Source organism: Micromys minutus (genome assembly GCF_963924665.1).
Source record: "Micromys minutus genome assembly, chromosome: 9".
NCBI classification, from domain to species: Eukaryota; Metazoa; Chordata; class Mammalia; order Rodentia; family Muridae; genus Micromys; species Micromys minutus.
Genome location: NC_137978.1, coordinates 27,389,746 through 27,417,125, shown reverse-complemented (window position 1 = coordinate 27,417,125; position 27,380 = coordinate 27,389,746). Strand labels below are relative to the sequence as shown.

Below are 27,380 nucleotides of genomic sequence, written 5' to 3'. Positions count from 1 at the left end.
GTAATGTTTAAAAGAAAATTATCTAGTGTCGCTCTGTTTTGCCTAGTATTTGAACAAGGTTTACTGCAATTGAGGTAGAGTCCCAAGTTTTAGAAGATATTTGAGGATTCTGTTCCCTTCTGTTCACATAAAGCATGGCTGTTGGGAATTCTTCCTTTCGAAGTCTGGTTCTAAATCTGTTCCAGAAAGCTATGGTCTGTATTTTGCAGAAAGTGACAGACCTGGATAGTCTAGAAGCACTGGCAAATGCTGAGGAGAACACACTAACTAACGGCTTTCCCTTTTTCTTGCCCGCAGGCCTTCTTTCAAGGTAAACTGAAAATTGCTGGTAACATGGGCCTGGCCATGAAACTGCAAAACCTTCAGCTTCAGCCGGGCAAAGCTAAGCTGTGAAGAGCCCTTTCCAACCGCAGGACATCAAGATGAGATGTGTAGATGTACAGACATCCTCGTCTCATTGTCAGGACTTAGTCTGACACTTCCCAAGTAGCATGAGATAGATTTGTTGCTAGGTGGGTGTGGCCAATTGTATTTCCCCAGAGGTGGGGGTACGTAGGACCTCCCAGCCTACACTGCTGCTTTGAGGACTTGCATTCTACTGTGCTTGATGAAGCTATTATGTTAATGATGGTCTGGGGTAAACTTGAGTTTCAGAATAAAATTCAGAATAGTAAAATCTAGAGACTGTGTAAACAGAGCCCTTGTGTTGCTGAGGAATTTAAGGATTGTTGTGTGTGACAGTCCCCCTTAGGGGGGCTGGAGAAGAAACAGATTGCCGTAGTTGAGCAGGAGTTCGTGCCTCACACTTAATTACCTGCATCAGTTTCTCACTAATAATTCTTAAAATAAAATTCTGTACTAAGTGTTTAAAAAAAACTTCAAAAATGTTCATTTTATGCCATCAGAAACAGTTCTTTTCTTCCCAAATAAAATACAAGAATTGTGGTCAGAGCTTAAGAGAGAATTTACAGCTGAACAGAGCTGTTTTAAAATATTTTTAAAAGGGACATCTTTTTAAAAAAAAAATCAGAGTATCGGAGCCATTGGATGCCATTACTAAAAATAATTGAATAAAGTTTCTTCCAGAGATACAGGCTTCCAATATAGTTTCATATTGATAAGTTTATAAACAGTCTCACAAATCTCCTCTTTCATACATTTGATTGTCTGCATTTATCTTTCTTCCTAGTTTTTCTAATTCTAATGCTTTTTTGTTATAATTTAGGTTTGGGATAAAAATAAGCTTTTGGGAGATTTAAAAAGAAAATTAAAACCGCTCTTCCTGATTTCCTTGGCTTTTATTGAGTATGGACTTCCCCCCCACACCCCCAGTGTTCTCCAAGCTATGGAGCAAAGAAAACATTGGGGTCTTGTAACCCAGATGTCGTTGGACATTATCTACCAGTTGCGTTCACACAGTTGCTAGTTCTTGACTGGGGTGGCAAGACTTAGAGTGGGAGGAACACTAAGAACTCCTATCTTAGGCAAGTAAGTTACTGCTTGCCTGGCCCTGTCTTCTGGGTTGTTAGAAGAGTTGGTGTCCCCTGCTAGGACAGAGAGTTGAGCAGTCCCTAGATTAGTTGTTTATTTGTTTTTGTAGAGGGGGTTTGAAACAAAGTCTTACATAATCCTGGCTGGCCTGCACTCGCCACATAGCCTAGGCTGGTCTTGAACTTGTAGTAATGCTCCTGTCTCTGCCTCCTGAATGCTGGGATCACAGGTGTGGCACTGTGCCCAGGTCTTTCACCCAAAGGTTGGAGGTCAGAAGTCAGGTGGTTGACTCCATGTTGGTGCTGTCAGGACTTGCTCAGGTCCCCAGCATGTAGCTTCCTGTGTTCTGGATTGGCAGCGCCTGAGGATAAACAAAGACAGGTTGACCTCAGGTCCTATAGGATGGATTCATAGACCCACTTCCTCTTCAGGGTGGCTTCTTAGCTCTGAGAAGAAAGACCAAGAAGGAAATGAAATGCCAGATTTCTCTGTAGTTTGTGACTGCAGCATTCGTCTGTCCTCTCTGGTCCTAGATGACATTCTACAAGTAGGATCCAGGAATCCTATAAATGTACACTCTTATAGGTGTTGAAATATTTTCACACATGAATGTATTTACGTGTAAGACAGGGAAATACTTAGTGGAAAAATGCAGAGCCAGTGCATTTTCTTGAATATTGATGGTTTGAAAAGGAGAGGTTAGCAGGCCAGGGATAAAACTGCAGCAGGGTGACAGGCCAAGAGTCAGTTGTCTGCTGGGCCCATGGTGGTGAGTTCCTTTGGACAAACACACAGGCAACACACCCAAATGTATATAAACCTTATTTTATTTTTTAAGTTGGAGCTGCAGAGCACTTGCTGCTCTACCGTAGCATCTAAGCTTGGATCTCAGCACCCATGTTGGATGGCTTCCAGTTCCTGAGAATCCAGTGAGACTCCTGGCCTCCTTGGCTACCCATACACGTGTGATACACACATAGCAGTACTTCTCGAAGTGATGGTGCCTGTCTTGGGTATGAGGTCAGCAACCTTAGCTGTGAAAAAAAGGTGCATGTTAGACCATTTCTGGGGCTATTCGAGAGACCCTTTTACATGAAGAAGTAATTGGTGTAAAATATTCTGAGAATCCACTGAGTTCAGATACTCACTTGTGTTTAGGACTGAGGGAAGTTTGCTTTTAACCGACCCTATATATTCTTAGGTTTCCTCAAGAACCATCAGTTTTTAAAAAAGATTTATTTTATGTATGTGAGTACACTGTCACTATCTTCAGACACACCAGAAGGCATTGGATCCCACTACAGATGGTTGTGAGCCACCATGTGGTTGCTGGGATTTGAACTCAGGACCTCTGGAAGAACAGTCAGTGCTCTTAACCACTGAGCCATCTCTCCAGCCCCAGAACCATCATTTTTTTAAAAAAAAAAAACCTTACTTTTAATGATGTTTATGTATGTGTATCTGTGTATTGGATGCCCTGGAACTGGAGTTAGACAGTTGTGAGTTGTGTAACACGGGTGTTGAGAACTGAACCCTGGTTCTCTGTAGAAATAGGTGTTCCTAACCATTGATAGTTCCTCTAGCCATCCCCACCCCACCCCCCTCCAGACAGGGTCTCTCTGTGTAGTCCTGGCTGGCCTGGAACTCACCAAATCCACCAGCCTATGCCTCCTAAATGCTGGGATTAAAGGATCACCACCAGCTACGAACCATTAAAATGTAATTGCCTCTAATTAAGCAGTAACTAATGAGCAGATACAAACTGTTTAGAATGATACTCAAAGACACAGACCTTGCCAAGCACTATGGTTCCAACTGCCCCGGTGCAACGGCTGCTTTCTGAACACAGCAAAGCCCATGACTATTAACCAGAGAAGAAATCAGGCAGGTTGTCCCTCCGCATCAACTACTCCATGGGTTGGACCCACACTGGTAAGAATTAGGGATTTGTACTGAACAGCAGAAGAGGGGCCGGAAAGATTTACAGGCTATCAGGAACTACAGCCAAGTCTGGCCAAATTTTAGTTTTTCTCAATAGAGAGTTACAAAACCTTCTGGAAAGCCCGGTCTTAGATGTGTCTGGAGACTGCTGCAACAAACAGCTCTTTAATTCTTGGTAAGAACAGAGAATATTGAGCTAGATTTCTGGCCCTTGAGAAGTGTGGAGTCTGATTCCATTTGGCTGGATGTTTTATCTGGTATGGGACTTTAGCCAGACTTCTTGAAGAACTATTTTTTTAAAAATCGAACTCACTGCCCAAAGTGGCAGTCACATAGTCAGCTCTCTTAAGTCTTCCCTGCCAATATTCAAGTTGCCGTCTTCAGCAGGATGTGGACACAGCAGATGCTTGTTCTGGGGCTACTTGGCCATAAACATTCAGTACATTGGGGACACTTGATGACACTGTGCTGTTTATTTAAATGGCAGGCAACAGGGATGGAAGTGTAACCTGGTGGTCGGATACTTCCCTAGTATGTGCAAGGCCCTTACACATCATACTACTGAAAAAAAAATTAAATTGGATTGGAGAGATGCCTCAGTGGTTTAGGTCATGGGCTGCTCTTACAGAGGAACTGAGTCTGATTCCCAGCCCCAAAATGAGGTGGATCACAATCATCTGAGATTCCAGCCTTTGGGTTTCTTGAGCACCTGCATCCATGTGTATATATCCCCAACTCACACACATATACAAGCAATTAATATTTAATCATTAAAGAATAAGGTTGCATCATAAGTTACAGGCAAGCAGTAAGTACTAGTTTTATAATCAACTTCCTACTATTAACCTTTTTTTCACCTGCAAGCCATTTTATAATTCACTCTTTAGAGTATGGCGCCTTCTATAGTGTGAAAGACACAGGGCTGTCTAATACTAGACACTTCGTCAGGGTCAAAATAAATGGACATAAAGACACTACATGAATGGTTGGCTTAGGCAGCTCAAAGAAGTCTTAGGGGTGGGGAGATGATAGCCAAGGGCAGGGTGCCACGCCAGCTCACACACGTGAGCAAAGGAGAGATCGGAGGGTGCAAGTTTGCGTCAAGATCACACGTAAAGGGAAGAAATACAGGGTGAGAAATGGTTGAAAATCAACTGAGGACTAGAGAGGTAGCTGAGTGGCTAAGAGCACTTGCTGTTCTTCCGGAGGACCCTGGTTCAATTCCCAGCACCCACATGGTAGTTCAAAACCATCCATAACTCCAGCTGCAGGGGGATCTAACACCCTGGGCACCAGGTGCATACATCACACACACATACAGGAAGCCCAAAACTCATAGATTAATAAATCTTTAAAGAAAAGAATCAGTTGAACTTCTTGGCAATAAACCTGGTAGTGAACAGAGTAGAGCCCCGGACCACAGATGTCCTAACCCTGAGGATGTTGAGACAGACCTTAGTAATTAATGCTGAGGGATCATCTGAACAGAGACAGTGACACTTCACTTCTTTTAAAATATTTCTTCCGTGAGCCAGAAAGAAGACTTGTTCCTCTTGTTTACATTTTATACTTGGACTCGGTTCTAACTTTGGAAGTGGACTCTTGAGAGGTGTTCAAGTTTTCAGCCTGTAAGCAGCCCGAGGTGCCCCGCCTGACTGGTCCTGCTTCCGGAACACTGACTATGGCTGCAGCACATGAGAATCTCACTGGACCGGAACCCGAAGACCCAAGTTTCAGTTCTGCCTCCAGCTGTGGCTTTTCCTACCACTCTCTGCTTCCATAATGAGTTTTGTTGTGTGTGTTCATTGTGTGCACATATTGTTGGAGACCAGAGGTCCCCAGTAAGTTGCTTGCCACCTCAGTTTTGGATACAGGGTCCCTCAAGCTTCTTGATTTGGCTAGACTGGCTGGCCAGTGAGCTCCTGGGGTGGGCCTGTCTGATACTAGCGTGTTTTGCAGACATGTGCTGCCGTGTCTGGCGTTTACATGACTGCTGGACATCCAGACTTCAGGTCCTCTGGCTTGCATGGCAAACATTTTACCAACTGGTCTGTGTCCACCCTTTTTACATGATTTTTTTTGTGAGCCTAAAATTCACCAATTAAGCTAGACTAGCAGCCAGCGAGCCCCAGAGATCCCGTCTCACCCAGCACGTCCAATTTCAGAAACTATAGGTGCATGCTGACGTGCTTTAGTTTTAAGATATGCTGGGAATTGAACTTGGGGCTTCCTGCAAGCATTTTATCAACTGAGCCATCTCCTCAGCTCCAAGTCTTGGCCTCTGTCAAAAGCCTTCAGTCTGATGTGACAGCTGCAGGACTATAAGTATACTTACTTGGGAAGTCGTAGGTAAGCAGATTGAAAGTTCAGGACATGAGCAACTCAATGACATCCTGTCTCAAGAAATAAAAAATAAAGGGAGGGCTGAGGATTGGGCTTAGCAGGAAATCGTTTGCTTAACATGCAGTGACCAAGTTCAGTCCCCAGTACTAATGATAAAACAACATCAGCACCAACAAGACCTTCAGAGAGACCCCATAGACCCAAACAGCACCATGTTTGGTCAAGCCTGCAGCACAGCATACTAGGTAAGGAAAGGTCTTGAGTCCTGAGCTCAAGGTAGGAGGAATTAGTTTCTTCTCTGCTGGTAAAGAATAATAAACAGTACTGCTCCTTTTCTCTCCTTTTCAACATCAACTCCCCACCCTCGCTCTGGTGAGCCTTCTTGTCCTTCAGCCTTAGCTCCATGTCTCACAGGCTCTGTCTCCCCCCCACACCCCACCTCTTTGTGTTGCTCCCTTCTCTTTATAATTAGGCACTTGGCCAGGCAGTGCCAGAGTTTCTTATCTCTCAACACTTGTCATTTTAAAAAGAGGTCTTAGTGTGTGTATGTATGTGTGTGTTACTGGTGTGCTAATACAGGCATGGGGCACTAGAGTGTGAGTGTAGGGAGTCAGGACAGCCTCCAGTGTGAACCTTCTCCTTGTACTTGGTTGAGACAGTTTTGGGGATTCTGTCAACTTCCCATCTCCCTGTTGGAGATGCTCTAGAGTTACGGACGCACGAGCTACAGTGTGTGGCTTTTACATGTGTCCTGGGGGATCTGAACTCAGGTCACCAGGCTTGCCCGCCGGTGTTTTACCTGATGACCCATCTCTCTACCCCTCCACCCCACCACTGAGACAGAATTTCACTGTGCAGTCCAGCTGCATCAAACTTGCTGTCTTCCTGCCCAAACTATCTAAATGCTAGGGTTACAGGAATTCTCCTTTATACTAGTCTGTATTTCTATTGGATGTCTCTTGGAATTCAGTCAGGTCTGGATAACAGTCTCGTAAAAACAGCTTTCTTCCTTTCTTTATTTTATTTTATTTTATTTATGGTGAGACCAGAGCTGTGCAGAGACCTGAATTTTTCTGTTTAATATAGACAGTTTTTAGTGTATAGTCATTATTTTTTTTCTTTGGGCCCAGGTCTTCATTCAAAACCTGTGGTTTACCCCATGCACGATAGTGCTCTTAGACTGAACAGATGCTGCCACTGATAAGCGGTGTGAGCAGCACGGGTGGTCATCGTGGTACTTGGCCTGTCTAAAGGCCAGAGGGCTTGCTCCTGTGCAAGATCACCTTCATCTCCTAGGAGACAGTCACAGTCCCTCCAGGTTCTCCTGTTGCTTGTGCCTTCAGCTCCACAGACACAGTGCATGTGTGGGCACTGGCTTGCCAGAGCTAGTTTTGATGGTAGAGGAAGTGAGTGTGTAGTATTCCAAGTGCCTGTCCCCTAACACCTGGCCCTTCCAGGTATAGGCTAGTACCTTCCCCACAGGGTTGGCACTTTGTTGGCACTCAGTCTGTGCTTATTTTCCTTGTTCTAGAAGATGTTTTGTTTACGGGTAATCCAGCCAATAGCATCCAGTTCTTTTAGCTGCATCTCTGTTGGGCCCTGTCCAATCTTGTGAATCATACCAACTTTCAAGTTTGAGCTCAGAGAGGATTGGAATTTGAGGCCAAAGAAGGCAAAATATTTCCCTTTCCCATCCGTGTTAAGTTCTTCAGTGATGGGTAATGGAAACAGATGGCCGTGGGTTCAAACACAGGCTCTGCCTTACTCACCTACCTGCCTGCTTGCACCACTGACTGCTGTTGAGATGGGTAGAGGGACCAGAACCCTCAGCCCTGAACGATAGTTGGTTATGCGGGCTGACGGGAAATAAAGGATTGGAGACTAAGGCACGGAGATAGAACAGAATGCCTGGCAGCACCATTCAGAGGCCAAGTGGTTCCACATCTGATTTATTATCTTTGTCCTTCCCTGAGAGCCTGGTGGGTTCTGCCCAAAGGCCAGAGCACGTAGGAGAGACAGGTTTGTTTCATGGCAGAGGTACCAAGTAGCACCCAAACCCAGTCCCACCACCTTTCCACCGTGAAGCCCTTGGCACCAAACAGTGTTGCTTCAGCTGCTAGTACTTAATGTGCTTTTACTTGGAACCATTTTCAGCTCCTGGGAGCAATATGATGGCGCCTTAAGTGCAGTCTGCTCTGTCCTTTGCCTTCTCCGCGACTAGGACCTGTGTGCGCGAAGACCCCGGTTCAAAGTTCACCAAGTTGTGGGCCCAGGGCCAGTGGAGTGAAGGTGGATGGTGGGGAGAAGAACGAGGAATTTTGCCGGGAAGGGGGTCCAGCAGGGTCTTGGCTGAGGCCGTGTTAGCCGCAGTTCAGGACCCTAGGGTGGGAGAGGGAACAGGAAAGGTACTTGTGCCCGGAAAGGTTGCAAAATCCTCTCCGGCTCAGGGAGAAGCTGAGCGCCGAGAAACTGGATGGAAGGAGCCTTCTCAGCTCTCAGGTGCGGGGGGCTGACTGGGTGCGGTCCCACCCCGCAGGCCGGCAGGCTGAGGTGGTGCGCTGGAGGCACCCGGTATTGGGGGCGTGGTACGGCGGCCCGCCGGGGCGGAGAGGGGCCGGGGCGGCGGCGCGAGCTCCCGGGAAGTGGGCCCCCCGCCAAGCCCGGTGCCGTGGACGCAGGCCCTCCCTCCCCACGCCCGGCGGGACCCTGCGCCTCTGTCGGGAGAGGCCGGCGTCCGGCAGATGCACGCGGGGCGGGGGCCGGGCGAGAGGCGGGGAGAGAGAACCCACAACAAAACTTGGCTCGCTGCGCCCACGGCTCGATTTGAATGACAGGAGCCGGCACCCGCGGAGCGCAGCGGACACCCGGGAGCCTGTTCCGCCCGCGGCGCGCAGCGGCAGGTAAGACGCCAGCGGCCGGCGAGCCGAGGGACCAGGGGCCACCGGCCGCGCCGGGGCAGCCCACTCTTGACTTCCCGCCGTGCTCCCACCGCCCCAGCCGCGGCCGGGGAGGGTCGCCGCCGTATCCCGCCCTCTCCCGCGGACCCTGCGCACAGGGCACGGTTAGGCACACCTCCGTAGTGGTGGCGGGACCCCTGTGGGATCAGAAACAGGGGGCAGGGGATGGTTTTTTTTTACTCGCTGTTCAGTCCCAGCCTTCGGACTCCTCCCGCTGCGCACATCTGGAAAGAATCTGAGAGCGGATGGGGAGGGGAGGTGGAGGCACTCGGGGCGGGTGACAGGGACTATGGGGGCAGGTGGAACTGGGAAGGGGCCTGGACCTCTGCACTGAGAACCGGGGCCCAGGGCATTCTGCGTCTTTCCACGTCAGTTCAGCGGGGGCTCCACCGAGTCCAACACCGACCTCTTTACATACAAAAACAAGCACAGAAAGGCAGAAACCAGTCCCCAGGGAGCCAGGGCAGGTGAGCCGCACAGGGCACCGCACTCCAATCACTCCGTCTAGGCAGCTGCGTCTAGGGAAACACAGAAAGGGGCAGGGCAAGGAACATGGTCGTCCCCAGGTTGTGTGGGTCTCGGAACCACTTTCAGCCTGGTGCAGGGTGGGGGGTAGTGTGGACCGGGATGGGTGAGTTGGAATACCTGAGCTGCAGTCAGGTGGAAGAAGGGGGTGGGGTCCGCTTGGGATTCCTGTGCTGGGGCCCAGGTTGGGAGGCAGCTGCTGCAGAGAGAGGAGGGCAGCGAGGGCTGTCGCCGGGGCTGGGATGCACATGTGCAAGAGGTGGCAGAAAGGCGAGCATTAGCAACCTGACTCTCCACTAGCGGAGGTGAAACCGCGCTCTGCCTGGCACAAAGTTGCACGTAGGCTTGGAGAAACCCTGGGTGGGCCTTTCCTCCTCCACCCCTCCCTTTTGCTCTGGAAAAGCCCGAAAGCTCAGACCCACGGCTCACGGGGAGAACACCCCTGGGAAGGGCCCGGGCTGCTCTGGGAAACTCATCAATGACTGGTCTGGGGCTGAACACTTTTGGAGCCCTGGCCCTGTCTTCGGTGTGTAAGGTAAGAAGAGTCAGAGTCAGTGACCTTGTGCACCAAGATAGGGTCCCTTCCGTCTGAATCCTGGGTAGGAGGTGGCACCTGTAGGCTTGTTGGAGTCCGATGTAAGAGTGTTGATCATGACCTGTTGGAACCCTGATGGCTCCCTATCACCAAAATCTTGGCATGGTGGTTGATGCCCTTGGCCACCTGTGCCTCCACGCCCAATTTCTATCCTCTGTTTACACGCTTAAACACATCGGCCTCTTTCCTGCCTCTACTTCACACACTGCCCATGCTTTCCATTGGCTTTGTCCACTGGGAAAACTCCTACTCAGCCTTCAAGAACAGCTCGGGGCTATGGGCAGAAGGCAAACATTAGTGCTGGTCTTAGATGTGATTGACTGATTAACTGATTAATCCATTTATTTACTTACTTACTCTGTGTGTGCATCCACAGTATTGGTTGCTCCCGCTCCCATGTTGCAATTCTCAGCCTTGGAGGCAGGCTAGTAACCATGACTGGCTGAGCCACCCTGCCCTTGTTTTTCTTCTTTTTAAAAAAGACTCACTTTTAATTGTGTTTGCATGTGCAGGTGCTGGCAGGGGCGAGCGGTATCAGACCCCCTGAAGCTGGGGTTACAGGCTGTTGTGCGTCATCCCACTGAGTGCTGGGCTCAGTCTTCTGCAAGCAGAGTGCTGCTCTTAACAGGTGGGTCATCTCCCCAGCTTCTATTTTTTTTTTTCTTTTAACATATTCAGTTATAAAGCAGGGAATCTGAAGAGATGATACTGTAGGTCTTTCTCCTCTGCCTTTCACAATTTCATCCCACCCCTGGAGTCAGGGGAGGCTCAGCCCAGCCCTGAAAGACAGAGCCAAGACCTCTGGGTAGAGGGCAACTGAGCAGTCTCAGATGTCTGAGGTGGGCAGCAGTAGGGCCCATGTGCCCCTGAGTTTCCAGCCTGCAGATCAGGAGCATAGTTTATGCCTGATCCTGGGCTTTCTATTGCTCCAGCAAGCTGTAGCCCAGAAGAGGGTCGGAGCTCAGCGGGTTCTCAGTGCAGAAGGTAATGTTGGAGTCTGACATCTCCAAGCCTTTTCCATCCTTCCTTTCTCGCTCTGGAATCCCTGCTTTCCACTCGAGCACCAGCCCTTCAGCCTCTTTGTCCCTCACACAGCCTTGCCCACTGCCTCCATCCGCAGCCTGTCTGCCACCCCCTTCCTGTCAGCAGCTCCTTATTGTCCAGAAACAAGGCTCCTACTCCATGGTCTAACCTGTCCTGTTCCCAGTTCCCACCTGCCACAGACATTCTGGTGAGCTTTGTGGAGTTTTCCATATAGAGTCTCTGGACCCCGGGCCTTCCTTGAACATGCACGGAATCTCTTGCATTCTGGCCTGATGCTTGCCAGTCAGAATGGCTAGTGTAGGCTTCACTGCCTCTAGGAAGATCTCTACGTCAGGGTTATGCTTCCTCTGGACTTCCTGTAAACTCTATGTCTCCCTCTTACATCTCATATGAATCCGGTTACAGATCAGGCCCTAGAGAAGCACTGACTAACAAATATGGTGTGAGCCACAAATGACTGTAAAGGTGTTCTGGGAGCTACATTAAGAAAAAGAAAATGAGGGGCTGGAGAGATGGCTCAGTGGTTAGAGCACTGAGAGCTCTTCCAGAGGTCCTGAGTTCAATTCCCAGCAACCACATGGTGGCTCACAACCATCTGTAATGGGATCCAATGCCATCTTCTGGTGTGTCTGAAGACAGAGTACTCACATACATGAAATAAATAAATCTTAAAAAAAAGAAAGAAAAAATCAGAAGTCAGAGAGGTGGCTCAAAGAGTAAAAGCACCAGCTGTGCAGGTCTGAATACAATCCCTAGAACCCACGAATGCAGATGGGCACATATATAATCCTGGCATTCCTGTGCAAGATGGGAGGCAGAGGCAGGGAAATTATCTCGAAGCTTGATGTCCAGATAGCATGGGGTATGCAGTGTGGGCATGCAGTACAGGTGTACAGTGCAGGTGTGCAGTGCAGGTATATAATGCAGGTGTGCAGTGTGGGTATGCAGTGCAGGTGTACAGTGCAGGTGTGCAGTGCAAGTATACAGTCTGGGCATGCAGTGCAGGTATGCAGTGCAGGTGTACAGTGCAGGTATGCAGTGCAGGTGTGCAGTGCAGGTGTACAGTGCAGGTATGTAATGCAGGTGTACAGTGCAGGTGTACAGTGCAGGTATGTAATGCAGGTGTACAGTGCAGGTATGTAATGCAGGTGTACAGTGCAGGTATGCAGTTGGATATGCAGTACAGGCTTAGAAACAAAAATGGAAGTAGAGGGCAGACTCCTAACCTCCATGTGTTCAGCACTTCACGTGGTATTCTGTCTCCCTCTTCCTTCCTCCATTCCTTCCTCCTTCCCTTCTTCCCTCCCTCCTTCCCCTACATGATTTTTATATGTTTAAAGACAGGGTCTCACTATATAGCCCTGGTTGGCCTGGAACTCACTTTGTAGACCAGGCTGGCTTGACCTCACAGAGCTCTTACCTGTTTCTACATCTGGGGTGCTGGGATTAAAGGCATGCACCTCCATTCCTGCCATAAATAATTTTTTTTACCTAAAACAAGACAGGTAAACTATATTTTGTTTAACCCAATATATTAAAAGTGTTGCAAATTCTATATCATCAGCATTAATGAGGCGTTTTACATTATTTTCTGCAGTGCCTTTAAAATCCACACACACCGTGTTCTTTAAAGCACGTCTCAACGTGAACTAGCCATACCTTAAACGCTCCATAGCCACACATGGTCTACTTCAGTGGACAGGTGATTGTGAGCCTCTTAGCCAGAAGCCTGCCCCAAGCTTTCCTGAAGGACGCCAGCACTTGGCGTCCTTGGCTCCCAGGAAAGTAGCACGGGATGATACAGAAGCCCTGGAGCTCAGCTTGACCCCTTAGCTGTCCCAGAGGGCCTCTGCTCAAGGGTCTCTAAAGGGTGATGAGACATGTTCCGTTTGGTTCAGAATGTTGATCTAAATCATATATCTGTACAGATAAACTTGTGATGTTTATGGAGGCAAGCCAAAGGTGAGAGAGAAGAAAACCAGCCTGTCCAGTGAGTACCTTATGTATGTGAGGACCAGCTCCTTCCCAGCACCCATTCCCTGGCCTCCCACTCTGAGTGAATTTGAGGCCTGCTTCCCCCTCCGCCCCTGACTCCCACCCACACCTTCCTTGGCTGCTCTGGCTAAAAGACTTCCCCCATCAGCTATGGGGGAAGGGAGGGCGATGATTTATAGAGGGGTGGCAGGGGTGGAGGGCAGTGTCACGCACTGATATCTACTGGGCTCCCCAGTTCTCTGCCAGACTAGCATAGCAGGCTTGGGTTCAGTTCTGCTTAGGCCGCGTGGACTGGACGTAGAGTTTAGGGACTTGGCTGTTACCTTCTCCCCCTGGGATATCTCATTCTCCTAGGGAGCTCTTTTTACGGGCACCCGGATCCAGTGGGTAGTGAGGCGGTGGGGGTAGATCATGCTGTGAAAGCAGAGAGGTGGGTCTCAACCTGGGGGTCACGAGTCCTTTGGGGATCAAATGACCCCTTTCACAAGGGTTGCACATTAGATGTTTACGCTACAATTCATATCCGTAGCAAAATTACAATTAGGAAGTAGCGATGAAAATAGTGTTATGGGGGGCTGGAGAGATGGCTCAGCGGTTAAGAGCACTGACTGCTCTTCCAGAGGTCCTGAGTTCAAGTCCCAGCAACCACATGGTGGCTCACAACCATCTGTAATGGGATCTGATGCCCTCTTCTGGTGTGTCTGAAGCTACAGTGTACTCATATACATAAAATAAATAAATCTTAAAAAAAAAAAGAAAAGAAAAAGAAAATAGTGTTATGGCTGGGGGGGAGGGTCACCACAACACGAGGAAAGGCCTGGAAGGAGGGACCCTTACCATCCTGTGTAATGTGGTGGGAGAGAGAGTTGGAAGAACACCAGGGCCAAGCATGGAAGCCAGAGCACAGAGACACACCTGCTAGGGGATGGTCTGTCACATTAGCTGTCAGAGCAACAGCAGTTACCAGTCTAGGTCCTGCCTCAGCTTCCTTTCTTTGAAATAAGGGTACAGATTCCTCAGGACCCAGGCTGGGGAGAGTTACAGAAGGTTTTGCATCCCTGACTAGAGATGAGGCTTCACAGCACTTCTGCCACCATGGGGGTTATTCCTGATAAGACAGGGTGGCAGTCATCAAGGTCTAAGTGCCAACTGTCTCGTGACCTATCATGACTAACTGTATATGTGTCCAGTGTATGTGGCCAGTGAATCGGCTGGCACAGCAGTGGGCTGAGCCACTCCTCCAACAGGCATTATGGCTGGCAGCAGGGGCTTGCCACTCCTGCTGCTGCTGCCTCAGCTGTTCCTGAGCCCGGTGCTGCCCGTGAGGGCACCTGTGTTTGGCCGAAGTGACACACACACCCTGAGCCCCGACGAGAATGAATTTGTGGAGGAAGAGGAGCAGCCAGTGCTAGTCCTGAGCTCCGAGGAGCCAGAGCCTGGCCCAGCCACCATCGACTGTCCCCGAGATTGTGCCTGCTCCCAGGAAGGCGTTGTGGACTGTGGCGGTATTGATCTGCGTGAGTTTCCAGGCGACCTGCCCGAGCACACCAACCACCTCTCCTTGCAGGTGAGGCTAATGCTGCGCCAGCCATACATGACCGCACAGCCTGCTTCTTACTCAGAGCCTCCAAGTTTTATGGTTACTCACTACCCCCCCAGATTCAGGGTAACAGGGAAGATCAGACTCATGGAGTCCTGGTCCCACCCTTGGGGCACCTGTGATGTCCTGGTTACAGAATCCTGAGGTATATAGCCTGCTGGTTTGTGGAAGAGTCTGGGCTGACACAAAAATTTTAGAGTAAAGATGTCTCACCCTGGGCACATAGTTGCCCAGCTCCGAATAGATAGGATGCTGCTAACACCGTTGCAGGACTAGGGAAGCCAAATCAAGAGGAATTCAACTCCTAGAGGTAGTGGGCTCAGAGCTTAAAGTAAGAATGCTGGCCCCTGCTGAGCCCACTGGATGGATGGATAGATCCTGATATCTAGGGCAGCTCTAGGGGAGAGGAAGAGGAGATGGAAAAGGTTGGAGATCTGCCTGGGGCCACCGGGGGAGGGAGGAGTTAGCAGGCAGTGGGCCAATGGGGCTACTGGGGGAGGGAGGAGTTAGCAGGCAGTGGGCCAATGGGGCCACTGGGGGAGGGAGGAGTTAGCAGGCAGTGGGCCAATGAGAGGAAGGAGACGAATTGAAGTGGTTCTTATTAGGCTCTTTGGCCCACCCAGTCACACACAGACTGTCTCATGTACCTGCTGTGGGTACCTCTGGTTGTGTGTGGTGCAGGGTGTGTAGGAAGGACATGGTCCCACCCTGACTTCAGGTGCTCACACTTCATGGATGAAACTGACAAATGAGTAAACAAAGAAGTCGAATAGATATAAAAGGGCGTAGCTGTACCTGCTGTACCAATACTCAGGAGGCAGAGGCAGATAGGGGGATCTCTGAGTTCAAGGCCAGCCTGGTCTACAGAGTGAGTTCCAGGACAGCCAGGGCTACACAGAGAAACCCTATCTTGAAAAAACCAAAAAGAAAAAAAAGGAAGAAAGAGAGAGGGGGGAGAAGGAGAAAAAGAAAGAGAAAGGGGGGCGGGGAGAACTTAAACTTTGGGTTTAAATCAGGCTCTTCCTCCAGCTCGGGAGGACTTTCCAGAGCACATGGTTAGAAACCTTTCTTCTAAGGGGAGTGTCTACTGCAGGGCCAAAGAAGAGGACCTGCTTCTGTTTAGGGATCAGCTCCAAGTGACCGTCACTTGGTGTGGGTCTGAACTGTGGGCAGACGTCTGCATGTGGGCTCTTTAAGAGTGGGACTCACACATCTGTGTCCACTGCTGGGTACCGCCTGCCTTAGGAGAGAATTCCAAGGCAGGTGTCCAAGAAAAGGATGCTCCTAGGGCTAAGGGTAGGTACAGAACCTCATGCATCCCAGACCCTATCCCTAACCCGCTGCTGCTCCATCTCCACACAGAACAACCAGCTGGAGAAGATCTACCCCGAGGAGTTGTCTCGGCTGCAGCGGCTGGAGACGCTAAACCTCCAGAACAACCGCCTGACATCCCGAGGTGAGAAGTGTGGGACGTGGGCTGGTCATCAGAGGCCGAGAGGCAACTTAGCCCTGCAAACCCCAGGGTGAAGGGGAGCCCAGGCTGGGGTTGGGCTGGCAGGGTGAGGGGCCTCTCTGATATGAGTCTGAGTCAGTTATGACTGTCTGAGACCCAGGAGGTGGGGCCTGGGGTACTGAGAACACAGGCTTCCTGAGACCTTGTCAGAGACTCTCCAGTTTGCAAGGCCTTAGAATCCAAGAGCAGCATTCCTAAGCCCCACCCCCCAAAGACAAATATAGTACATAATTGTGATAGAACTTTTGGAAAACAAAGTGGAAGGGGAAAAAAAAACCTCATAATCTCTCCACTTTGAATTAATCAATATTAAAAATCTGGTATTCTCTCTCCCGCATTTTAAAAGAAAGCAGCCTCATTTGTATGTAAGTTATGTGCCATAAGGGACTCAGTTTGAAAGACCAGTCCAATTCGATGTGTTTGGGTGAGCTTACACAACGTACAACCACCTCTTGTGACCTGTGGTCAATCGTCTTCGACTTTAACCCACAGCTGAACTCCCGCAATAGCTGTGGAGGCCTGCTTTGTTTCACTTAGCAATTTGTTTCTCTCCTTGCTGTTGCTAGAGCTCTCCCTGGCTGTCACATCACACTCCACAGCAGGGTATTCCGTGGAGAGATAGTCATGGTTTATGTAACTGTTCCCTCTCCATTGTCTTGGGCCAGTCCCAGCATCTGGTGGTCCCGGAGTGGGAACTGGATGTCAGAGGCCAGCTCAGGGCTGGAGAGGGTCCAGTCTAACTGACTGTAACAAGCTGTCTGTCCTAGGGGACCAGGGGTTAGATCTGTCCTGCTGGGAGCTGATCCCAGCTTGGCTGCTCCTGCCTATAGGTGGGGCTGAAGTTGAAAAGGGGTTCTGACCCCCTGCAGCCATCTCAGAGGAGCACTTCTTCCTGGTCAAAGGATTAGAACTGGGTCCCTCAGTCCCTCGGCAAGCCCTTAGCTGCCTGCTTCTGTGCTTGAGCACACATGAGGAGAATGAATGAGGGTGGATGCTGGAACTGACTGGGAAAGGAGGGTGCTGCCTAGTAAGATGGTGGTTCGCCTGCTCCCTGTAGCATCTCCTTCATCCAGGGCTCTGACCTGTCCTTTAAAGGGCTCCCAGAGGAGGCATTTGAGCATCTTACTAGCCTCAATTACCTGTACCTGGCCAACAACAAGGTGAGGTCCATAGAGAATGTGTGGGCTTCCTTGGGGTGGGCAGGGTTCCCTGGGCGGGTGGGGTTCCCTGGGGTGGGCCTGCCTTCCTGAGGTGGGCAGGGTTCCCTGGGTGGGCGGGCTTCCTTAGAGTGGGTGGGCATCTTTACCTTCCTGACTGTCTTCCCTTGAGCTCTGTGGTTGTTTCTCAGTGCCCTTGCCAGCCCCGTCTCTGGGTCCCTATTGCCCCGAATGTTGAGAATAGGACACACACCTTCCCCTATAACCTGGAGCACGTCTGATAACGAAGCAGCCATTACCACCAGTACAAAGGCAAAGAGAAAGCCCAACATGCCACACAGGCACTTGGAAGGCTTCTTAGAGGCAATGGCATTTGAGTTAGGCATGGGGCAGGCAGATTCTAGCCTGCCCCCCCCCCGGGGGGGTGTTCAGTTGAGGAGGCCTGCGTTGTTCATGCTTTCCCGTACTCAGGTGGATCATTTGAGTCCAGGAATTTGACACAAGCCAGGACACAGGGAGACACTGTTTGAAAATGTATAGAAGTAAACAATACAATGTATACAAGTAAACAATACAATGTATACAAGTAAATAATACAATGTATAAAGGTAAATAATATAATGTACAGAAGTAAATAATACAATGTATAGAAGTAAACAATACAATGTACAGAAGTAAACAATACAATGTATACAAGTAAATGATAAGTGGAAAGTACAGCATGCATGGGGCTTGCCTTCCCTCCACCCATGGAGTAGTCAGACAGACGTCACTCTCACCATTTCCTCTGACCTCTAATCCTTCCCTTTAAGCCCAGGAGACCAGAGAGTGCAGACAGGTACAAAAGGATTTGATTGCCAGGCTAAGGGTTGTGGGAGCTGGACACATTTTGTGTTATCGAAAGATGGATCAAATTCCTACATTGGAAGAGTGGCTTTTCTGTAAGGGAGGAACCAAGGGAGCCGATGAGCCCAGCCCCAGGGCCCAGAGTTAGCTTCTGCATCTCTGTCAGTCTTTCTGTTGGCTCTTCCTTTTCTAGCTGACATTGGCACCCCGATTCCTGCCAAACGCCCTGATCAGTGTGGACTTCGCTGCCAACTATCTCACTAAGATCTATGGACTTACCTTTGGCCAAAAGCCAAATCTGAGGTCAGAGGTCAGAGGGATGATCCCGGGTGTGTGGGAATGTATAAATGTGGGGCGGGTGTGGAAAGTTTGGGGGGAGCCAAGGCAAAGCAGGAGACACAGGCAAGCCCTGTGAAGGGGCTTGCTGTGCCGTGGGCCATGGGCTGTGTTCAGGGGCGGGGGATGGAGGAACACCCAAGGGCCTATCAGAGCACAGGAACCGGAAGGCTGAAGCCTAAGGGATGAGGGGGTCCCATTCAGTAAATAAGGAAAAGGACCTATGCATGGGAATGGTGGGGTCTGGGTAGAAAAGGCTACTTCGGGCAGGCAGAGATGTTCCTCTTGAAGCTGTTAAAGGGGGTATGGCCACTCCCAGATGCACATGGCTTCAGATGCAGGTGTCTGGTTTGGGACCAGGAAGTCCTGTTTCTGCTGCTAACTTATGTGGTGACGTCTGGCAGGGTGCTAAGCCTTTGGTCCCTGTTCCTGAAGTTCTTTAACTCTGTGTCCCTGGGTTACGAGGGTAGAAAAGTACCCTGGGCCCCACTTCAGCTTGAGTGGGGGTCTGAAGGCACACAGGTCTGAAGGTCTGAAGCTAGTTTATAACCAGGAAGCCATGGTGGGGTGAGGACTGCCCCTCAATCCCGCAGGTCTGTGTATCTGCATAACAACAAGCTAGCAGATGCCGGGCTGCCAGACAACATTTTCAACGGCTCCGGCAATGTGGAGATCCTCATCCTGTCCAGCAACTTCCTGCGCCACGTGCCCAAGCACCTGCCACCTGCTCTGTACAAGCTGCACCTGAAGGTGAGCAGTGGCGAGGGCAGGTGAGGTAAGGGACAGACCCACATCCCGGGCACAGAACTGCCCGGGGAGAAGCATGGCCCGGTTGGGCATGGGGATGCTGAGTGAGTGTGAGAGTACATTGCAGGATATTAGCTACCTAGGGGGGCAGGCAGGAGTGGGGCACCTGGTCAGTGTGGGTTTGAGGGGGCTGTCAGAGTACCCAGATACTCAGGTCTGACTCCCCTCCTGGTAGCCCCCAGGCTCCTCTGCACACCTCACCCTGAGGCCGGTCCTGGCCTCTGCCTCTCACTCCGTCCCATCCTTCCCTTTCCTTCTAGAACAATAAGCTAGAGAAGATTCCCCCTGGGGCCTTCAGTGAGCTGAGCAACCTCCGGGAGCTCTACCTGCAAAACAATTACCTGACCGATGAGGGTCTGGACAACGAGACCTTCTGGTGGGTCCCTGTGTCCCTGCACGTGTCACTGCATCCGCTGCATCACCACCTGGCAGGGTACAACACCTGGCAGTCTCAGCTTGCCTCAGCTGGGCACAGCCACGTGTCCACTTTTCCTCGGTTGCTTTCTCTGGAATCTTTGGGGTTGATGCCTGTTGTCATTTCTGTCTCTGGGAACAAGTCCTGTACATACAGAAGGGCTGCTGAGATGGCAGATGGCTGTGGGCTCCTGCCAAGCATCTCAGGTTCTTCTTTTCTTCAGGAAGCTGTCCAGCCTGGAGTATCTGGACTTGTCCAGCAACAATCTGTCCAGGGTCCCAGCGGGTCTTCCCCGTAGCCTAGTCCTGCTGCACCTGGAGAAAAATGTCATCCAGAGCGTAGATGCTGATGTGCTGACACCCATCCGAAACCTGGAATACCTGCTGTTACACAGCAACCAGCTACAGGCCAAGGGCATCCACCCACTGGCCTTCCAGGGTCTCAAGAGGCTCCACACAGTGCACCTATACAACAATGCGCTGGAACGTGTGCCCAGCGGCCTGCCCCGCCGAGTTCGCACCCTCATGATCCTGCACAACCAAATCACCGGCATAGGCCGTGACGACTTCGCCACCACCTACTTCCTGGAAGAGCTCAACCTCAGCTACAACCGCATCACCAGCCCACAGATGCACCGAGATGCCTTCCGCAAGCTACGCCTGCTGCGTTCACTTGACTTGTCTGGCAACCGCCTGCAGACGCTGCCTCCAGGCCTGCCTAAAAATGTCCACGTGCTCAAGGTCAAGCGGAATGAGCTGGCTGCCCTGGCACGTGGGGCCCTAGCTGGTATGGCCCAGCTTCGGGAACTCTACCTCACAGGCAACCGACTGCGAAGCCGGGCCCTGGGACCCCGTGCCTGGGTGGACCTTGCTGGTCTGCAGGTACTACAGGGCTGGGCCGTGCGGCGGGCACAGGGAGGAGGAAGGATGATGGACCTACTAGGATGAGCCTACTCAGCTGCTCGGATGAGTGACAGTTGTGCCAGGAGCCAGGTTCCATGGGATAGCCAGACTGAGCTTATTCATTGGATACATACTGGGGAGGTGGGCCTTAGGGTAGGAGGGTCCTGACCACGCAGTCCAACCTACTTATAGGTGCAAGAGCAAAGGGCACAGTGAACACAGTAACTTGTGTCTCTGTGGCCCGGCCAGTTCACCACAGGGTAGCAGGAGGGGCCCACATTTCAGAGCTCATCACTGTCTGTGGGCTGGGAATTGCCATCAGGACTGGGGGTGATTTCAAAGAATGCTGGGAAGAGGTGGGGCCAGACAGAAGTCGGGAGGTACCCTGAGCTTTGCAGGGCGAGATGGGTAAGGAAGCTGGCTCTGTGGCACCGTTAGGGTCTCTCCGCATCCAGGTCCTTATAGCTATTCCTCAGGAGCTCAACTTAACCCGGACCCTCCATGCCTGCTCCAGGCAAGGGCCATCCCCATCAGGGAAACTCGGAAGCCACCCTGGGCATGCTTCTTGTCCCTTGCCTACACCAGGCATCCCACCCACCAGCACCTACCCCAGCCACGGCTCTCCAGTTAGGCTACTTATGCCCCAAGCCAAGCCACCATATTTCTCAACCAAACCTCACCATCCTAGCGTCTCACCACTCCTTACTTGAAAAGGTTCCTGTCCAGTCTTCTATAGCTCCCTGCTCCTGTGAGGTCCCAGGCCAGACTCCCTGTTGTGGTTTCCAAGCCTCCCTCGGCCCCTGCTCCAGCACACAGAGGTCCTTCTAGTGGAAGCACAATACTCTGCCTTGCTTACTGGATACATCTATTTGTTCGTTCGTTCATTCATTCATTCATTCATTCATCCAGAACTGGGGATCCTGTGAGGAGTAAGAGAGTACCACTTTTGTTAGTCTCACATCTAAGACTTAAGCTTGGTGTCACTTTGCCTCGAAGATATTCTTACCCTTTAGCAGGGACAGGCAGGTCAGACACCTCCCTGAGCCTCAGCCTGGTGAGCGAGTAGGGATTCCCCCTTACACTGAGTCTGTTGACGGGCAACTTGCTCTTTTTGCCTCAAATCCACCCTGTGCTAATGCCCTGGAAAGCATTTCCTGGCTCAAAGCTGGACGAAGCCCTTCCCCACTCCCTCATTACAGCCAAGCCCACGGCTTGTTGTGTCAGGCTCTGGTCCATCTCCACAGCCTGACTGGCTTCCAGTGAGTGGAGATGGTGTCTCACCGAGTCTGTGCTCCAGCACCCACGGGCACCGAGCGTCTCTGGAATGAATGACGGAGGGACCCACAAAGCAGAGACCGGGGACGGTGCCAATGGCTGTGGAGACAAAATGGGAAATGAGCCCTGTGGGCTGGGGAGGTGACAGAATTGGAAGTTTGGGGCTTTACTGCAATCCTGATGCTAGCCTACCAAGCTGTGTGGGATGTGAGCCTCAATTTGATGACCCTGTATCCCAGCCTCTAGAGATGATGAAGGGGCTTACAGATCATGTGGTCCTAACCCAGGGCAGCACTAGTGTAGATCAGGAGAAGGTGCGTTGGCATTATGAGGCGTAACAAGGGTGGCCACAGAGTCAGTGTGTGCCAGGTCCCCTCCCCCACTTCCCTGGCTATCGCTCCTGGGTTTCAGGCACAAGGTGACTCAGAGCCTGACCAGCCTAGGGCCTGCTTGTTTCGCCAGGATTTCTACAAGCCTTGTACCCACTCTCCTGGCCCCCACACATGTGACCTGTATGTGTGGATCTTGACGTGTTTAGTCTGATGGGAGTGGCATAGACTGAAGAGGAGAGACTGACCTGCAGGCAGCTGGGCTATAACTTCCTGTGCAGAGGTAGCAGGGACTGGGCAGAATCCACATCAATTACAAGTATGTGGCTTCTGGCACAGCACATTCCAGCCTCTTACAAATGGACCAACCTCGGAAAGTTTCCCGCCTGGAAACTGAGGCTGTCAGACCCCACCCCTCATTTGAGACTTCGTTAGCTGCAGATAGAAAGGGGCTTCTGTAAGCTGCTAAGTGCACAGGTGGGAGTCCTTGACACCCCCCCTTCCCCTGCAGCTGCTGGACATCGCTGGGAATCAGCTCACAGAGATCCCCGAGGGACTCCCCCCATCGCTGGAGTACCTGTACCTACAGAATAACAAGATTAGCGCCATTCCTGCCAAAGCCTTTGACTCCACTCCCAACCTCAAGGGGATCTTTCTTAGGTAGGAAGTCCCCGCAGCCCCCTGACAACCCATATAACTGTAGATGAACAGCTGAGACCTGGAGGAACAGCCAGCAGGTAGAATGTGGGTGTGGAGCCTGGCTTCAATGCTGACTGGCCAGGGTGCTCTGAGTACACTGCAGGACCCCACAAGCCTGTGCCACCTCAGTCCCTGAGGGTGAGCATACCCTACCAGGCCTGCAATGGCTCACGGGTCTGCTACTGGGCATCAGAAACATTGCAGACAAGAGCAGGGTATTGTTGATGCTAATGTGGTACAGGAGGAAGCCCAGAGAACCTCTCACTAGTAACCCCCAGCTGTGTGTGAGTGACAGCTGTGTTCAGCCAGCCAGGTGGGGCTTAGGTGTCAGACCAGGAACACAGATGCCTACATTCCCACTTGACTCTGGGGTTAGGACTTCAGGAAACTCAGAACCTACACGCTGTGGCTTCTTCTCAGACGCCCCTCCCTCATTCCAACTCAAACCACCCAAATCAGAGAGAAGACAGAATAGAAGACAGGCCCAGGATGGTGACACTGGGTGGTGACTCAGTCTCCTGGGCTGAGTACATCCCTTACCAGCTCAGCCATGGCCTTGCCAGTGTGCCAATCAGATCTTGAGGTTAGTGGGGGAGGGCAGCAAAGGCAGCTCCCGTGGCTGCCACTCTTGCACATGAAGTGACTCTGCAGAGAGAGAGACCTTTCTTGCTCCTGTCACCCCTTCCTGCAGGGCTATCAGTGTCCTAACAGGTCTACTCAACATGGTGCACCAGGCTTCTTGGCCCCCCCCACCTTCAAAACTTGCTGTGGCACTTCCCAAATTCCCCTCTCTGGCCCCTTTCCCCTCTGAGCTGGGTAGGTGTGAGGGTATCAGCCAGGCCTCCTGCCGCTGACCCATGGACCACCACTCAGGTTCAACAAGCTGGCCGTGGGCTCCGTAGTAGAAAGTGCCTTCCGGAGGCTGACACACCTACAGGTCTTGGACATTGAAGGCAACTTTGAGTTTGGTAACGATTCCAAGGACCGAGGCCACAAAGACGAGGAAGAGGAAGAAGAGGAGGAAGAGGAAGAGGAAATGAGATAGGACAAAGTGACCAGGATGTGACCCAGGTGGGTGGTCTGTGCAGGTGTCTCACCACACCCTGCTGCCCCTGAAGTGGTCATTTTGTTTGCATGTAGGATTGCACCATGTGAGGTATGTATGTGTGCGTGTGTGTGTGTGTGTGTGTGTGTGTGTGTGTGTGTGTGTGCGCGCGCGCGCGCGCGCATGCACACACCCATGGAAGCCAGTTTGTGCTAAGGCATTCATTCTATCTCAGGGAGATGAGTATTGTGCTGGGAGATACTCTGGGGTACGGAGACTTCAGTCTGGGGCTCAGAGGAGAGGCCTGGGCTTGGGATGGGGATCAAGTCACTGTAGGCTTTGAGATAGGTACAGACAAGAGCTTGTCTAGGGCAGAGAGGGAGATGGCAGCCGTAGTTAATGCACAGGGAGTTTGCACACACATGTAACACAAGCATCTACATGTGTGCATGTATACATACTTTATTCCAAGACACAACCATAAGCAATAACATGTACACACATATCTGTGTGCACAAGTGTGCCTATGGATATATGCATAGACGTATGTCTGTGGATACCCATTCACACAGGCTTACATGTGGCCACACTCGTACTTAATTAATACATTCATGGACTTCTCTAGAAGTGTGGGGCTGGGGCAGGGGGACTCAAACTGCTTCAGTACTAAGAGCCGGAGGGAGGTGGGCACTGAACAGGGTCCTGGTGATGTCATAGGGAGCAACTGAGGGAGAGGTGGGGTGGGGGGAGAATGACTGGGAAGGTAGGGAGTGTATTTGCTCTGGGGTGGCTGAGGGGAGGCCATATAAAACTCAGGTAAAACTGTTTGGTACCCCTGTTGGCACTGGAGGCAAGGATGCTCATGGGATATGCTGTGGGGGGAGGGTAGTACATTGAGGAGCGTGAGTATGAAGGCTGCTGTGAGGATTGCAGGGGGCTGGTAACTGTCCCACTGTGGGAGGAGGGCCAGGGAGCAGAGTGGCTGCCATCACAGGCAGGTTAGTGGCTTGCCGGGCTGGATCTCAAGTCCCATCAGCCTGAGGACCTTGGCTTTCTATCCATGCAGTGGAACATGTTAAACAGAGAATTGGATTCATTTATGGCTGACTTTGTGTTCAGGTTGTGGGACTAGGCTTGGTAAGGAGGAGGGGCAGATGGAGGTGTTGGTAGTAGAGGTATGGAGAGGAAGCTGAAACCTGGGCAGGTGATAGGAAGTGTCCAGGCAGAGAGCAGTGGTCACAGGGGCTAAGGTCAGGTAGGACTTCAGGGAATGTGCTCGGAATTCTGAGGCCAGGCTATGGCCATGACCACAGTTGGGATGTTGACTTAAGTAGAACCTGGAGCAGAGAGGAGCTGGGGGTGGGGGTTGTTGATGGATGGAGACAACTTTGGGGACAGAAGATGGAGGCAGGGTATCCTCTAATGACAGCAAGATTTGTGACAGGGCTATGAGACTGGAGGGGGCAGACCTAGCTTCCAGGGCCAGTCATGGAGGTAGAGTCCTAAGGTACAGTCTTTAAAAGCCAGGGATCAGCAGGAAGGGGTGATTGCTATTCCATGAGGACCCCTGGTTCTCATGAAAACTGATGATTTCTGGGTGAGAGTGAATCTTCCCCCTTTGTGGAATGTTGGCCATGGTTGAAGGAGAAGCCCCAGGGAGTTGTGGATCCAGGGCTGTGTCCTCATTCCTACTCGCAGCAGCCTGGCTTCCAAAACTCCCTTACTTGATCCACTTCACCCAAGGCTGGTTGTAGCTAGTCCTGACTCTCTGACATGTTCCACAGGACGATGGACTACTGGACTCCTTTCTGCAGCCCAGGCCTGTGCACCATGACTGCCCCCTTCTGACACACCCAACGCTGAGCCCAAGAGGCACCCGAAAGTCACCGGCTGACCACAGTCTCGTGTTCCACCCTTTCCAGCAATGTGTCACACAGTCAGACACGTGCAGATATTCACCGCCACACCCCCAGCTTGGCCACATAGATAGCCAGTTGCATATGACCTTGCAAACTGGCTCTCTGCAAAATCTCTCTCTCTCTCTCTCTCTCTCTCTCTCTCTCTCTCTCTCTCTCACACACACACACACAGACACACACACACACACACACACACCCTGACCTCTGACTCTACACTGGCCTGGTACACTCAGGCAGCTACCCTCTCCCCGATTCACTTACACAGTGTGACCTATGCTACCAAAAGTTCTTGCTTCCAGCCAGTTCTGGCCGTAAACAGTTGGCCGAGTGCCTTGTCCTCTGGTCCCTCCCTTGGGGACACAGGGTTGTCTCCTTGCTTTGTGGCCCTGCGCTTCCCACTTTTTGAGATTCAAAAGCTGGCTTTTGTTTCGTGCTTTCCCTAAGGGGATTTGAACCCTCTGCCTTCTACCATGGCCTCACCTCCACCCACAGGTGCTGGACAGTCTTACTGCTGGGAGTCCCTTCTTGTGCCCTGTCAGGTCACAGGCACTTCCCGAGAACAACCTCAAGAAGGCTTGGGAGGGAAAGAGGCAGCAGAGCACGGTGGGGGTTTGGTGGGGTGGAGTGGCGGCAGCTGCATTGGTCTTCAGTTCTGCAGGGAAGTTCTGGGCACCTTTGGTTTTGTTTAAGGAGAAAAGACTATATGAAGATAAAAATCTCAAAGCTGATTTTTTTTTTCTGTTACAGAAAAACTAATATAAAGTATTATCCCTGCCCTTGCAGCCATTCTGTGTCTGTGTGTGCTTTCCCTTCAGGTGATGGGCTGGCATCTCCTCAGGGTGGGCAAGATCCAGCAAGCAGCACCCCTGACCAGAGGAATGAGGGCTGTCACCAGGCCTGAAGGGCCCCGCAGGAGTGGTGCAGACAGAGGAGGGACAGGGCATATAGTAGCAAGGCAGGAACGCCTGGTGCATATGCTCTCTGGGTGGGAATCTGCCTTCAATGTTGGACTGCCACACAGGTCTGCACATGTCCCCAAGCTGAACCTCCAAGCTAAAACCTCCCATGGGCCCTGGGCTGTCTACCTGGAAAGCCACCTTTGCATGGAGGTACTATTACTAATGTTACCGAAGTGGTTTATGCTGTCCAAGCAGGGAGGGGCAGAAGGCGTGTCCGAGAGCTCCTTCAGAGCTGATTTGGGGACCGAGTCTTTTTAGGTATTCCCAGGGATGAGGTGAGGGACACGGCCATTGTGCCACCCCACTGAGGGAGAGCTGGGGTAAGGGAGGCTGTACCTAGCTGTTATTTGGATCTAAATGACTGTAGGGCTCTCCCTGACTTGGAGGTGTGTGGGTCTCTGTCAAGTTCACCAAAATATAGAATCCTGCCTGTGACTAGCAGGGAAAGGCAACTGGATTCCTCAGAGGTCTTAAGGAGAGACTCGAGGAAGGACCAAATAAAGCCCATGTACATGAAGGAGGAAGTAACTGGCTGGCCCTTTGACCTTTCCCAGGTGGTTAGCAGTCTACTCACGGGATAGCTATGTGGACCCGTGATAGAACCTTAGAGGGTGGTATCATGGGAGGGTGTGTCCTAGAGCTGAGGGCTTTCCTGGAGTCTTCAGGTTCATGGGAGAAGGGTAAATA

At 51.3% G+C, this 27,380-nt stretch overlaps 2 protein-coding genes across 4 annotated transcripts in view; both read left to right on the top strand.

Moving 5' to 3' along the window:
- Positions 1 to 1,286, top strand: part of SCP2 (sterol carrier protein 2) — a 69,062-nt gene extending 67,776 nt beyond the window's left edge. Inside the window, exon 16 of the mRNA XM_080921780.1 lies at positions 298 to 1,286. Within this exon, the coding sequence (XP_080777906.1) occupies positions 298 to 393 (96 nt within the window). The 3' untranslated portion in view covers positions 394 to 1,286. The remainder of the gene's footprint in view (positions 1 to 297) is intronic.
- Positions 1,287 to 8,538: 7,252 nt separating this feature from the next.
- Positions 8,539 to 26,516, top strand: PODN (podocan). Of its 3 annotated transcripts, XM_080921941.1 has the most exons (14): positions 8,539 to 8,675; positions 10,365 to 10,480; positions 10,785 to 10,836; positions 12,825 to 12,886; positions 14,139 to 14,458; positions 15,854 to 15,947; positions 17,100 to 17,164; positions 18,201 to 18,310; positions 18,937 to 19,093; positions 19,411 to 19,526; positions 19,789 to 20,446; positions 22,583 to 22,731; positions 23,644 to 23,841; positions 25,600 to 26,516. In XM_080921941.1, exons 5-13 carry the CDS (start codon positions 14,144 to 14,146, stop codon positions 23,813 to 23,815), a joined length of 1,836 nt encoding a protein of 611 aa, XP_080778067.1. In that variant the 5' UTR covers positions 8,539 to 8,675; positions 10,365 to 10,480; positions 10,785 to 10,836; positions 12,825 to 12,886; positions 14,139 to 14,143; the 3' UTR covers positions 23,816 to 23,841; positions 25,600 to 26,516. The 3 variants fall into 3 exon arrangements, with proteins under 3 accessions (XP_080778067.1, XP_080778068.1, XP_080778066.1); XM_080921942.1 differs by lacking the exon at positions 10,785 to 10,836 and having other exon boundaries at positions 12,825 to 12,858; XM_080921940.1 differs by lacking the exon at positions 10,785 to 10,836.
- Positions 26,517 to 27,380: the final 864 nt, after the last annotated feature.

What these genes read in the sequence shown, in the direction of transcription:
- PODN (XM_080921942.1), top strand. Translation starts at nt 14,144, where the DNA reads ATGGCTGGCAGCAGGGGCTTGCCACTCCTGCTGCTGCTGCCTCAGCTG. An exon ending in CAACCGCCTGACATCCCGAG is followed by an intron (nt 15,948 to 17,099) that starts GTGAGAAGTGTG and finishes TGTCCTTTAAAG; the next exon opens with GGCTCCCAGAGGAGGCATTT. An exon ending in CTCAAGGGGATCTTTCTTAG is followed by an intron (nt 22,732 to 23,643) that starts GTAGGAAGTCCC and finishes ACCACCACTCAG; the next exon opens with GTTCAACAAGCTGGCCGTGG.